Raw genomic sequence first — 13,767 nt, 5'->3', positions numbered from 1 at the left:
GAGTTGTCAGGGACTATTTTGTCCTCCATTAGGATTAACGGAGTAAAGGACCTAAGTGACTGACAGAGTTAATTGTTAGGGACTAATCAAGTAATTAAGTTTAGTTGGGGACTAAAGTGTCTAGTCTGAAATTCTTTGAGGATAAAAATGGGTATATATACTCTTAATTATGAGGCCAGAACAAGCTCCACCACTACCTTCTCCACAACTTCAACCAACAACAAGGCCAAGCGACGGTATTTCTGCAAAAAGCACAACTGTAGTAAGTAGTGGAATAGCTTCAAGGATGTTTCAGTTCATTCCCACCCCTAGGTTTAAGCCTTAGTACAATAGTTCTTAGATGGATGGAGTTCTGGAATTTTGGATGTGCTTCTCTAATATAATGTAACACCTTACCACATAGAGCTTTACACTTAAGTCGTAAATCAAAGGTGGTTAGGCATTACGACACCTAAAAGAAATATATATATATATTGTTAACACGAGCGAAGATAGTATGTCAAAGCAGAATGTGTATATACATAGGTTTCAAAATAAGATACATAATAATCACTAGTCTCGACCCTCAAAGACAAGGCCTGCTAGAAAATATTACAAAATCAGAAGTACAAAAATACAATCCTGTTTCTCCATAACAAAATCTCTATTGAAAAGTATACAAATATATGTTCAGCAATGGAGAAGTATGCTAACAATAGATTAATCTTCAAAAATAAAGTCTGCTTCGCTTCACCACCGAATCCCGCACGAGATATATCACGTCCTGTTATCTGAAAAAATCAACAATTTTCACAACGAGTGAGAACCCAAAGGTTTCCAGTAGGGTAATAGTTCTAAATAGAGACTATATAAAACTACATGAACCCGCTAGGTAATCCTAGTCTCCAAATTCACAAGGTTCAAGTCTAGACTTCTTTCTAATCCATACAAGGTTAAGTTACTAAATCTCAGTTTCATATCTACCTTTAATTTCAATCATTTCTAATATATTACTATCCAAATCTCAATACCACGATTGTTCAGTCCAGCATTTAGTACAGTAATTATAATCACAAACATTAATCAATACATGGTTAATTCGCTATGCTTAGCATTTTCTGAATTACCACTGATATCATTCATTCCCATAGTCATAATAATCATTAATCCCAAGTCTCATGTCTCAACAGTGAAATTATACACAAATAATAAGCAGTACAAAGCGAACACAAGTAGAGAACAAGTACGACAAGTATTTCAATTAGCAATTAAACAGTTAGGCAAACCTAGACAAATATACACACTCAAACAATAGCAAACAAATGTACATGATGCATGTCTGTCCAATTAGCCATGAGCTCACGTGTCGGTTCAACTGCCAGACCTGACATATTCAGTAGCTAACTCGGACATAATCTCTCTGTCGTGCATCTCCAGGAAGAACAACAAGAAGGAAATCCTCAATCTTCTACCATCTCACTAGAGGCATTGCTATCTGGGATATAGTGTCCGCCACACTCTTGGAATATAATGTCCGCCACACTTCACAATCAGAAAGAGAATGTGATGTAACGATAGAAAATCCTCAACCTAACTCGTCCCCCACCATTCCAACTGCTGCCTTCATTCCTTTTCCTTTGACATTTCATGCTTGTTGAGCTTTCAATACTATTCATTTTGTGCTGTGTTAGGGTTTTGCAATAGACCTTTAAGGTCATTAATTGAGGATTTTGCACAGTTAGGGTTTGAAAGAGATTAAAATCAAATCACATTGAAGGATCAATTTGTCCTCATTATTTTGGATAATTTTACTTTGGTATTTAACGGACACCTCATTCACTTTAATAGCACACGTCAAAAGAGCCGTTAGGTTTTACATTAAGAATTGACAGAAGAATATAACTAGTTCACCATAAGCTATTCTAAAGGATGTAATTGTTACCTTTTTTTCAAAGGTTAAATAGTCCAAATACAAAATTTTTAGGACCTAATTATCACTTTATTTTAATAATAATAATAATAATAATAATAATAATAATAATAATAATAATACTTTAGTATTTTAAGAGAGTAGCTCTTATGTCAAATTATCAAGGTACATAGTAAAATATGGTAGATAAAACAATATACATGCTCCGACCTGTGCTTCTGTTCTATATATGCTACATATCATTATTCACCAATGGCAGATAACTAACTAACTAATACTATAAATCTCCATTTTCATCTCTACCATCTGTTACAACAACAGATGACACATTTTCCTTGGCACGTTCCAAATCATGATACTCCTTGTTCATTTCACTAGTACTTTCCTGCTCCACAGGCTTGTACGTATAAAACCAAGCACAAATGGAATAGTAAATGAGATTAACAACTTGAATTCCACAAACAAGAAAGTAGTAATTCTCCAATCTACCCCTATTGAGATTCCTATCAGGTAACCAATTTCTTTCTTTACCGGTGTATGCATGAACCAGTGATACCAACAACGTTCCAATGTAATTCCCAATGGCCGAAGTTATGCTATACAAAGCAGTAGCACTACTTCTCATACTTTCAGGTGATTGATCATACAAGAATTCCAAATGTCCAACAGACGAAAAAATTTCAGCTACTCCATGAATTACATACTGCGGCACCAACCAGAAGACACTGATTGGAATCGTGGCTTTGGGATCGTCCAATAAATGGTGCTTTGCTGCGGCAGACTTCCTCTTGATTTCGACGAAGGCGGCGATAATAGTTGCCACAATGTTGATGACGAAGCCTACTCCCATTCTCTGCAGGCATGTGATGCCTGCAGGGTTCTTGGTGAACCTGCGGGCGAAGGGAACGAAGAGGCGCTCGTAGAGTATGACGCCGACCATCATGGTTAGGACACTGAATATGGACATGCTGGCAGGGGAGATTTGGAAGGAGGGAGAGAGGTGGCGGTCCATTGATCGAGCTTGTTGGATGACGAAGCTGTGGAGGTGTGATGAGGCTGTTACTTGTAAAATTCCTGATGCCCATATTGGAAGCATTCTGATGATTGATTTCAGCTCTTCTACTCTGTGGACAGTGGCTAGTTTCCATAACTTTGGTTCTGCGTTTGGGTCTCTGCTATCTTCCTCTGTTACAATTGCAGCCTTGTCCAACCATCTGTAACAATATAAATTCAGGAGTCATTGAGAAAGACTATAGGCTTTTCAGCTAACTGAAAATTGATCTAGTATGACTTACTTAAATTGATCAGAGTGTAGAAGAGTTCCTTCTGTGGAAATGCTAGCATCAAGCTCCTTATTTTGGTACAAAAGCTTAGCATCAGAAGGCAAAGGTTGTTTCCTCTTCTTGATAGCAGCCACAACCACTTGTGCCAAACGAATCAAAGGACTGCCCTCTGGCTTGACATGCTTATAGAGAGGGAAGCCAACCACAAATGCAACAATGGATATCATCATTGCAATGGTTGGAATCCCAAGCCCCCAACCCCACCCCATGTTGTCTTGGATGTAAACCACAACTGTCAAAGCACTTAGTGAAGCAAAGCCCATGCTGAAAAAATACCAATTGAACAGGTTCCACTTTCTGGACTCCACACCCTTTTTGGACATGTCAAATTGGTCTCCTGAAAAGGGCACCACACAGGGTCTAATGCCACCTGAGCCAAGAGATGTGAGGAGTAGAGACATGTATAATATCCATAGCTGTGAGGATGTGGCTTCTTGGCAATTCACTTGTTTTGGGCATGGTGGTGGACGAAAATGTGGAAGTATAGCTGATAATGTCATGCTAATCATTCCCTGTATGTCAAACAAAAAATGTGCCTAATTAGTTGCAATGCTATTCAATATGTTGTAGAGAGAAGAGAAGGGGAAAAAGGAAACCAGTTCATAGATGAGAGAAGCAATAGTAATGGTCCAAAAGCGGCCAGCAAAAGACTCAGCAATGATAGCACCAAGGAGAGGAGTGAAGCTTGATGTTCCAGCAAAGTTTGTGAGTGTGTTGGAGGCTGCTACCAATGGCATGTTCATCACTTGTGTCAGGTAACTTATCAAGTTGCCAGAGAACCCAGCCACCGCAAATCTATCACACACTTCATTTGCTGCAAACATATTTGCATATCACCCACCATCTCCATATAATTTAATTTTACATATAGAAGGAGGCTTCTATAAAATCTATGTAATTGCTATCTATCGTACATAGATATCGGGTAAACACCTCATATTCAATATTAATCATGTTTTGTAAGATTTTGTTTTCCATTTCTATCGTTGAATTATTTTTGTAGAATTTAAACTATTTCGAACATCTAAGTTAAAAGGTTAAGATATTCTACTATATATTCTGATAAATATCATCGTTTACAACTATTGAACTAACACTTCGTGCACTAATGGGACACGTGTGGAAATATGCCTATTTCTTGGTATATAGATATAATTATCTCTCCAAAAATATACTTAGCTATTGATTTTGGGACAATTGTGCAATATACCTAATTGCTGGTGATATAGATATAATAATGATCTCTCCAAAAATATACTTAGCTATTGATTGTTGCATTGAGATGTTATAGTTGTCAAATTAACACAATATACAATATTTAAAAGAAGTAATTGTATCATATTTATCATTGATATAACATGGAGTCAAGTAAGACAATGAAACATGTCACTTCCACCCGTTTGGGCTTGACTCACATCTAAGTTTGTAGGTTATATGAATATGAATTGATTCGGTTATTTTTTATTTGTTCATCAACCTCAATTTTCAAGCTCGAGTCGTTTATGCCAAATTCGACAGATTATACAAGTTGACTCGTTTGTATTTTATTTATCATCTTTTAAAAAAAATTGGATAAAAAATCCATTTCTAAACTAAAAAAAATTGACAAAAAATATTACTTTTTGGCCAAAATCTTTAAACGACTGAATTTTTTCAATGTGGGTGAGTCAGATCTTCAAATTAATTTAAAAGAAATATTAGAAAATATTGATTTTATTTTTAGAAAATGCAATCAAACAAATTAAACAAACCACTTGTTTAATTTTCAGGTTAATCCGTTTAATCCACTATTTTTTTTTTAAATTAATCGATCTCAATTCATTTAGTTCGAAATTTTAATGAACCTAATTTTAAAAACAAAAATCTATCTATTTAACAAATAAATGAATTAGTTCAACGAATTTAACCAATTTTAACGGATCTATACTCAGTAAATATATATCTTATTTAGTAGTTAAATCTAAGAGTCAATATATATAGTATTTCATGTATTAATATACGTTTGAAATTTTTTATTTTTAGTTTGTAGATATAATTCTACAACAAGCAGCCATGTATACGCAACAACTTTTTGCAACTCTGTTCGGTTTTGAAAATTCAACAACTTTTTGCAACTCTGTTCGGTTTTGAAAATTATTCTTTATTAGTCTAGCTAAAATATCTATAAGACAGAGTTCTAGAGAAATTAAATCAGGTATTAAACTATATGCAACTAGGGGAAGAAATATCATCCGTGACTATACAAGGATGCTTCGATCTTATGTAGAGCATGTGAAGTGTTTTCCATCTTTTGCTTTCTATTTAAATAGCTTTATGAATTAATATGTTACTATTTCTTTGTAGATTATTGATCATTTGTCCTATGTTTTGTTTATCGCTTATCCATAAATGGACAATACCTACAGGTATTATAGACGAATCAATTACAGCACATTTGCACGTGAAAATTGTAGAGTCTAGTTTCAGTGTTTCACCTTCACTTGATTATTGAAAAATTATTTAAAAATATAAAACTAAACTTTTTAAATACAGGTGGACGGTTAGGTGATATATACGTATCGAAGAAAAAATAAGTATCATTAAATACATACAAATTAAAATTAAATAATTTTTTTATAATTAATGACAATAAGGTTTGGAACCATAATCATAAAAAGGATTAAACTTTTATGGAGTAGGACCCCATGGAGTTAAAGAAATATATAATTAGAGAAATTTTTCATCTTTTATACGACTAATAATCATATTCTCTTAAAATTATTCTGATTTCCATCACTTTTGTTAGTAGGAATATGAATAAAAATTAACTAATGTCATTATTAACTTTTGAAAAAATTTATTTTCAAGAAATAAAACTCTCAAAGTGTATAGTTATTTAAAAAATTAAAAGTAGCCACTATTAGAGAATTGAGTAATATAAATAAATATAAAAAGTTAAAAATATTTATATTTTATAGCTTATAAGAACCTAAAATAAAAGAAAATAGTGTGGTTACTTTCATGTAGATATTTTTATGTAAAAATATATAGTATTACGAATTATTAGATAGTTCAATCAAATATATTCAATTAAATATATGAACTCAGGTAATGATTTATAATGCTATCCTCACACAAAGACATTTTAATGGAAGTGCCAAAAAAAATAAATAAAAGAAAAATTATTGGTATGAATTGAAAATTATTGATGGTGGACGAATGGCAATAATGCAAAGGTAGGTGGTTTTATCCTTTTCACACCAGAATTCTGTTTCTTGTGCCCTTTCATACATTGCCTCGATTACTTAAATTTGAGGGTACCATGTTCATGGCTTTATTCGTACATACACATACCATTTAGATGTAACGGCGTTCATATACGAAACAAATTAACGCCTAACTATTGTCACGTCAACCCGTCTGTTACTCTAGTCTACTTATTAATAACACGTTAATAATCAGAGTTTTGATAACCAGTGTTTTCACTTTTAAAGACACTAATCAAGAATAGAAATTTGGGTTTTGCTAACAATTGTACTTATAAGACTTAATTTGTTAAGTTGATTCTTATGAAATTATTTTTGATGTTTAGTGTATTCAATAAACAAGAATAATTTATGTATAATTAATACATTATCAATTTATCAAAATTAAGCTTTATTTTTATTAAAGAATGTTAGGGTCATATTTTTAATATAAAAATATAAAAAATTAATTAATGTTAGTTTGAAAACAAGACAAAATAATAAAAGTATTGATTAGCTAAAGTTTCTCTTATTTTAACGGTCTTATGTACTTATTAAGTAATTTTTACAATTTTTGTATATTTCTATTTTTAATCTTTAGTTAGTATTCTCATCAAAATCCAAAATGGTGGATAACAGATACTCTTTTGATATACACTTGTTAATGTTACTATTAAAGTAAGTTCTTAATATTTTTAATATTTAATAAATACATTAAAATATTAAATTTTTGTAGCTTATCAATTAATTTTTATTGGGAGCTATTTTGATAAAGACGTCTAAAATATTTTTTTTATTTTTTAATAATTAAAATTTAACACATATAATCGATTAAATCGTATTATTTTTATTAAAATTAGGCCAAACAAATTAATTTGACTGAAAAATGGTGAATTAAATTTTGAATCGGTCTAAATTATTATTATTTTTTATAAAAAATGACTATAATATCTCTATTGTAGAAAATAACTAAAATACCCTTATTATATATATTAATTTTGAGAATCCTAAATTCTAACGTTTTTCTTTTCTGTCGCTATAGGGTTAGAATTTAGAATTTTCAAAATTTATAAGACACTAATAAGGATATTTTAGTTATTTTTTATAATAGGGATATTGTAATTATTTTTTATAAAAAAATATTAATTTAGACCAATTCAAACTTTAATTTATTAATTTTTTGACTAAATTAATTTGTCCAACCTAATTTTAATAAAAATAACACAATTTAATTAATTATATGTATTAAGTTTTAATTTTTAAAAAACATCTTAAAAAAAACGTTTTTTGATATTTTTATCTAAGTGATCCCATTTTTATTTTTAAAACATTAATAAGTACCCTAACTCTTAGTGATTTACATTTTTGTTGGATGGAGGGAGTAAATCGAGGGACAATGAATCAATGATACATACACTAAATAGACATTAACAACAAGGACAAAACTAAGAGAAGTTTTTACATAGTCTTATAACTTAAATATAAGACAAGATACATTTACAATTCATAGATTCCATCAACGTAACTGTAGTAGTTCTTTGAACTTACGTTTATAAAGAATTTCTTCAAATTAATTAATCGAAAAAATTTTAAAATAATGTATGCAAAGCATATAGGGAGTGGAGTACTAGACTCAAAGTAATTATCTACCAGCCCATAGAAAATATGCTTCACCGGAATACTGGATTAAGTTGCTTTTTTTTTTTAACTATTCTCAATTTCTCATATAAGGTTCGCTGGAGGTAAAACTGAAGCGAAAGATTTGTAAACTTAATATTAAAGTTTTACACTATACCAAAAGAACAATATTAAAGTTTTAAAATGTTATAAACAATATATAACAGAGGAACTATGACTGAAAGTGCAGAAAGGCAAGAGAAAACAGAGGAAATGGATGAGAAGAAGGTGAAGAATCAGAGAAGAATATACCATTGAAACTAATTAAAGGAAAGGAATCTGAAGAAGTTACTAAATTAAAAGCTATTATATATAGTTAGTGAGTGATGAGTGAGTGCTAACCAAGGATGAAAGGTAAAGTTCTTATGCCTCCTTGACGGCACTGCTTCCTCTTCATATTTTTGTTTCTTTCTTCTTCTGCAACGCTTTCTCCATTGCCCTTTGTAACATTCTTCTCTATCTCCATATGCTACTCTCTCTCACTCTCTCTCTCTCTCTCTCTCTTGTTTGCCTACAACTTAATCACATTATCTGTTTCCAGTCCCGCTCTGTGCAAATATTTATAGAGGGGAATGTCTGGAACGCAATACAAAAACTATTTAATTTATGTTTAATTTTTAGGCTAATACATTTCAAGAAAAGAATAGAGTATATTGCTCTCAGAAAATATGGTGAGGTAATAAATAAAATATTACATTATGGGTATTAATATTTTTGTTTATCTTTTTGTAAGGAAAATATGATTAACATGATTATCAAGTTATTCTTTTAAACTTTATCCATTCATATAAAATATAATAAAATAAAAAGTTTAGATTTATCTAGTAAATAAAAGATAAGCCTTAATGAATTTAAATACAAATAAAATGAATTGAATTATAAGTGAAGCCAGTCCAGAAAATTTTTTAATAAATAATTAGTCATTTATCTACCATAGCATCAAATCGGTGCAACATGGTAAAAATGGTTCGAGCCGGATTTTGACTTCGATAAATTTAATTTATGTTGTAAATAGATGATCTAAGTTTAGATTTATTAATTTTATAGATATTTTTTTAGAATTAAGTTTGACTTGTTTAAAAGTTTGATAAATTTGTAAATCTATTTAAAAAATGTATTTTGTAAATTATATAAATTAACGATAAATGTATTAATTATAATTTGTAAAGCACAATTTATTTATATATTAATGATTAGTCACATATTATAATTTATATTTATAATTCATAATTATAAATATTTTTTTGGAAAAAAATATAATATTGACTAATCTTAATTATTGATTTTTTTTGTTTATTTTATGTTTAATACGAGTAAATAATTAAAAGTCTAAATTAAGAATAAGTTATTTTACAAAAAATATTTTGATAAGCTGGTCTAATAAATTTCGTAAGCTTTTTTTTAAGCATGTGCCCTAAGCTTTTTAACTAATAGGCATTTAAAAAAATTAAAGCTTGATTCATTTAATAAAATGAGCTGAGTCAAGTCGAGCGAGTCCCATCAAATAATCTAACTCACTTTTACATGCTTCTATCGGTAAAAGTGGGCGAGACTATCCTATTTGATTGATTCATTTTATAAATATTCTCTAATTGATTCATTTTATAAATAAAATCTTTAATTTATTACATTTCAATTTTTAAAATAAATCAGACAATTAATTTTTATTAAATTGATTACAATGAAAGAATCGATTAAATTTTTTTTATTAAAATGTTATCTTCTTAAGTTTTTCTCTAAAATCTACCTCTATCTCTATTGATGATTTTTGTGGATATCATTTACATCGTTAGTTCTTTCTTTCTTTAAATAAAAAAAGGTAAATTTATATTATGATTTTTCAATTATATATTGTAATTAATTCTTCCATTAAATAGATTTATAAAGACAACTAATTCAAATATTTGCACTAAAATTTTTTATATGTTATTAAGTTTTTTTATCAATTTTACTTATTAAGTTTAAAGGTTCTTAATACTCTAGAGAAGGGGAGTTAAATCTATGGCCTTTTTTAAACTTGATTAACAAAACCTCAAACTAGAATTTATAACTTAGCTTCTGTTTGGTCTGTGTATTAGATTATGCTGGAGATATTTTTATTTTGTTTCATGAACTGTGAAAAATAGAATCAGAGCTGAAAAGAAGAAGATGACTGATGAGTCCATATTTTTTAATATATTTTGACTTGATTTGAATGGATTCGAGCATATGAACTCACACTTAAGCACCAAAATAGCATACTTTTGTGTTTGATTCCTAATTCGATCCTAAATGTGAAAACATGCAATTTTGTGTTTTAATAGAGCAAATTAATCCCACTTTTATGTCATTCGATGCCGTGATATGGTTTGTGAGTGATTTCAGGCCTTGAAGGCAAGAATGGATGGGCAAAAGTGGAAGAAAGCATGTACAAGGGAGAAAACATGAAGAAAACAAGGAAAAGCACACACAGCGAAGTGTGCGTGCGCACAAGCGAGTATTTCTATGTGTGCGTATGCACAGGTTAATTTTCAGCCAAGTGTGCGGACGCACACATCTGTGCATCTGCACAGGTCCCTGCTTGTAATTGCATTAATGAAACACGTGCTGCACATATTTTGGGGCTTTTGGCCCATTTTGGAAGGCTGAATTGCTGAATTAAAGTTCTATATAAGGGGAGAATCAATACATATGAAGGGAGCTCACTTTACATGAGGTTTTAGTTTAGTTTTTCTTAGTATTAGGAAGCTTCCATAGGAGTAGGAGTAGGAGTAGTGTAGCATTGCTCTCTTAGGGTTTATGCAATTTCAATTGTAGCATTTTATAGCAGGCTTTAATTTTGGATGTTGATTGACTCTTTTGTAAGTACTCTTAATTTCCTATTTAATTACATTGTCTTTATTTTCATTTTCTTTTGGTTCAAGTGCTTTGTTTATAGTTGCAATTTTGAGTTCTTGAAGTTTTGATTGATGAATTTACTATTTCATGCTTCCTCTATGTTTGATTGCTTGTTTATCGTTGATATTGTTGATAGTTGGGTATAGTTTTATAATTTTCCTTGCAATTTTCCATACTTTACTTTTATGCACACAAGGTGTTTGTGAAAATGCTAACTTTAGATTTTGAGTAGATTTTTACACCTTGACTTGTGGTTTGAGTTCCTAGGATACTAGAGTCATAATGTCCGACATTTAGTGGTAATTCTTGGGTAGTTAGTTGACTCTTGTTTCCATTGACTAGCCTTGTATCAACTAGTTTGGTGAGTTGGCTAGGACTTATAAATTAAGGTTAATTATGCTTGCTTGACTTACTCCTCGATGGTTGGGGTTAACTAGGCGAGACTAACTCATGATAATTACCATAGTTGTGGTTATGGCAATGATAGGATTTCTTGGATCCTCATTCCTAAGTCAAGGTCTCTTTTATGCATTAATTCACAATTTTTCTCATTTCTTAGTTCTTTGATTTTTTAGTTCTTTTAATCTTCAATTTCTTGCTTGAAAACCCCTTTTTTCATTAACAACCAAGGAAGTAACACTTCAATTGCGTCCTAGGAAGAACGACCCGGGAGTCTAAATACTCTCGGTTTATATTGTGTTTTGAAATTGAGACATTTGATTAAGAGAGTTCATTGTTGGTTTAGACTATACTACCAACGAATTGATTCTTGCTTTTGATCGATTCTAAACTGGCAAAAGCTCTCTTACCAAATTTGGCCCCGTTGTCGGGGACGCAATTGGTGTTATATCTTAGGTGTTGTAAATATGTTGATAGTGTAAATATCTAACTTTTTGGGTTTTGTTTGTTTTTGCTCATTTCTAGGTGTTTGTTTTCTTGTTTTGTTGATGTCTTTAGTTTTCGTTTTCTATTTTCTCTTTGAGCTATCACCCTTGTTGCTTGAAGCTTGGTTGTGAGTATTTTGTAGGGCATGATGAATTCAAATTAGGGAGGAACCAATTGTGTATGAGCAACACTCATGGCAATTGGACTCTTGTGTGGTTTAGAATTTTACAAATAGAATCTCGTTGTAAGTATAGTTTCTAAACCAACAATAATCCTTTCATACAAAAATTTGGTTGTCACTAAGTGCAAACCCCAAATAAGAATTAACCGGAGTATTTGGACTCCGGGTTGTCTCACGAGGAATTGCAATGAAGTGTATGATTATTGGCTATGAGGGGACAAGGGGGTTTGATTTGATGTTGGGGGCAAGAAATTAAATGGGCAAGCAATGTAAATCAAGTAAGCAATTAAAGAAAGCAAGTAATAAAGAGAGACATTCATGGCAATGGTTGAGATCATAGGCTTTCTATCCTAGTCATGCATTGATTAATTCATCTTATTTAGTCAACTCCAATAAACGGAAGAAGGTATCATGTCATCTTCTCATAGTGAGAATGTCAAACAAGACTAATTAATCATGTCACAAATATAAACAAGAATTTATCTCATTACATCATCTCCAATATTGGAAGAAGGTATCATATTATCTTCCACGAGAGAAAGTCTAATAAGACTAGCTAATCTCAATCCGAAAGTCCTAATCAACCTACTAATTAAATTAGCAAAAGATTAGCGTCAATGGAAACAATATTAGCTAACAACTCTAGATCACCAACATGAGTTGGATTTTTTATGACTCAAGATTGCCTAATTACTCTTTCCAAGCCAAGAATGCTCAAAATCTACTCTAAAGCCCAACCAAGCATTTTGTCAAACACTTGGTGGGTACAAATGGAAAGCATGGTAAAAATGCAAGAATAATAAATTTAATAACTACAAATTGCAAGAAAAGTAAATTCACCACTTAAATCAACAATAAAAGAACAACAAACATTAAATTGCATTAAAAGTAAACAAGATCCAACATGATTGTTCATAAACATAAAAGAGACATAAATGTAAAATTGACAAGAGAACTAAGAAGAATAGAGTAGTAGAAGCAAGAATTCATAGAAGAATTAAGATGAAAACATGAAATTGAACCTAGATCTAAGAGAGATTAACCTACCCTAACCTAATTCTAGAGAGAATAGGGAGCTTCTCTCTCTAGAAACTAACCTACATGATGCTAAGCTACAAACAATTGCCCCCTTGCCCAAGCTTGAATTCTGCATGAAATAGTATTAGAAATAAGTTGGGTTGGGCCCAAAATGCTCTAAAAATCGCTGGCCACGATTTCACTTTAGTGAATCACGTTCTCAATCGGTGCGCACGCGTGCATGGCGCGTGCGTGCCCCTTAAAGTGAAGCAACATATGACAAAATTTATATCATTTTAAAGCCCCGAATGTTAGCTTTCCAACGCAACTAAAACCGCCTCATTTGAACCTCGTAGCTCAAGTTATAGTCATTTTAGTGCGAAGAGGTCATGCTTGACAGCTTTACGGTTCCTTCATTTCTTCATGAGTTCTCCCACTTGTATGCTTTTCTCCTCACTTCTTCCATCCAATATTTGCCTTATGAACCTGAAATCACTCAACAAACACATCAAGGGATCGAATGGAATTAAAGTGAATTAAAATCACCAATTTAAGGCCTAAAAAGCATGTTTTTACTTTTAAACATAAATTAAGGGAGAATTACAAAACCATGCTATTTCATTGAATAAATGTGGGAAAAGGTGATAAAATCCC

At 31.3% G+C, this 13,767-nt stretch overlaps 1 protein-coding gene across 1 annotated transcript; it reads right to left on the bottom strand.

Annotated features, from left to right (window-relative positions):
- Positions 1-2,020: 2,020 nt before the first annotated feature.
- On the bottom strand, positions 2,021-8,719 carry LOC107494110 (protein NRT1/ PTR FAMILY 3.1). The gene is made up of 4 exons (XM_016115140.3): positions 8,496-8,719; positions 3,849-4,066; positions 3,205-3,764; positions 2,021-3,123 (listed from the first exon to the last, which is right to left on the bottom strand). The coding sequence occupies exons 1-4, from the start codon at positions 8,617-8,619 to the stop codon at positions 2,187-2,189; spliced, it is 1,839 nt and encodes a 612-aa protein (XP_015970626.1). The 5' UTR covers positions 8,620-8,719; the 3' UTR covers positions 2,021-2,186.
- Positions 8,720-13,767: the final 5,048 nt, after the last annotated feature.

The sequence above is a fragment of the Arachis duranensis genome, chromosome 6 (genome assembly GCF_000817695.3).
Source record: "Arachis duranensis cultivar V14167 chromosome 6, aradu.V14167.gnm2.J7QH, whole genome shotgun sequence".
Lineage (NCBI taxonomy): Eukaryota > Viridiplantae > Streptophyta > Magnoliopsida > Fabales > Fabaceae > Arachis > Arachis duranensis.
This window is presented reverse-complemented; position numbering and strand designations above follow the sequence as displayed.

What these genes read in the sequence shown, in the direction of transcription:
- LOC107494110 (XM_016115140.3), bottom strand. Translation starts at nt 8,619, where the DNA reads ATGGAGATAGAGAAGAATGTTACAAAGGGCAATGGAGAAAGCGTTGCA. An exon ending in AACTTTACCTTTCATCCTTG is followed by an intron (nt 4,067 to 8,495) that starts GTTAGCACTCAC and finishes ATATGTTTGCAG; the next exon opens with CAAATGAAGTGTGTGATAGA. An exon ending in CTTCTCTCATCTATGAACTG is followed by an intron (nt 3,765 to 3,848) that starts GTTTCCTTTTTC and finishes TTTGACATACAG; the next exon opens with GGAATGATTAGCATGACATT.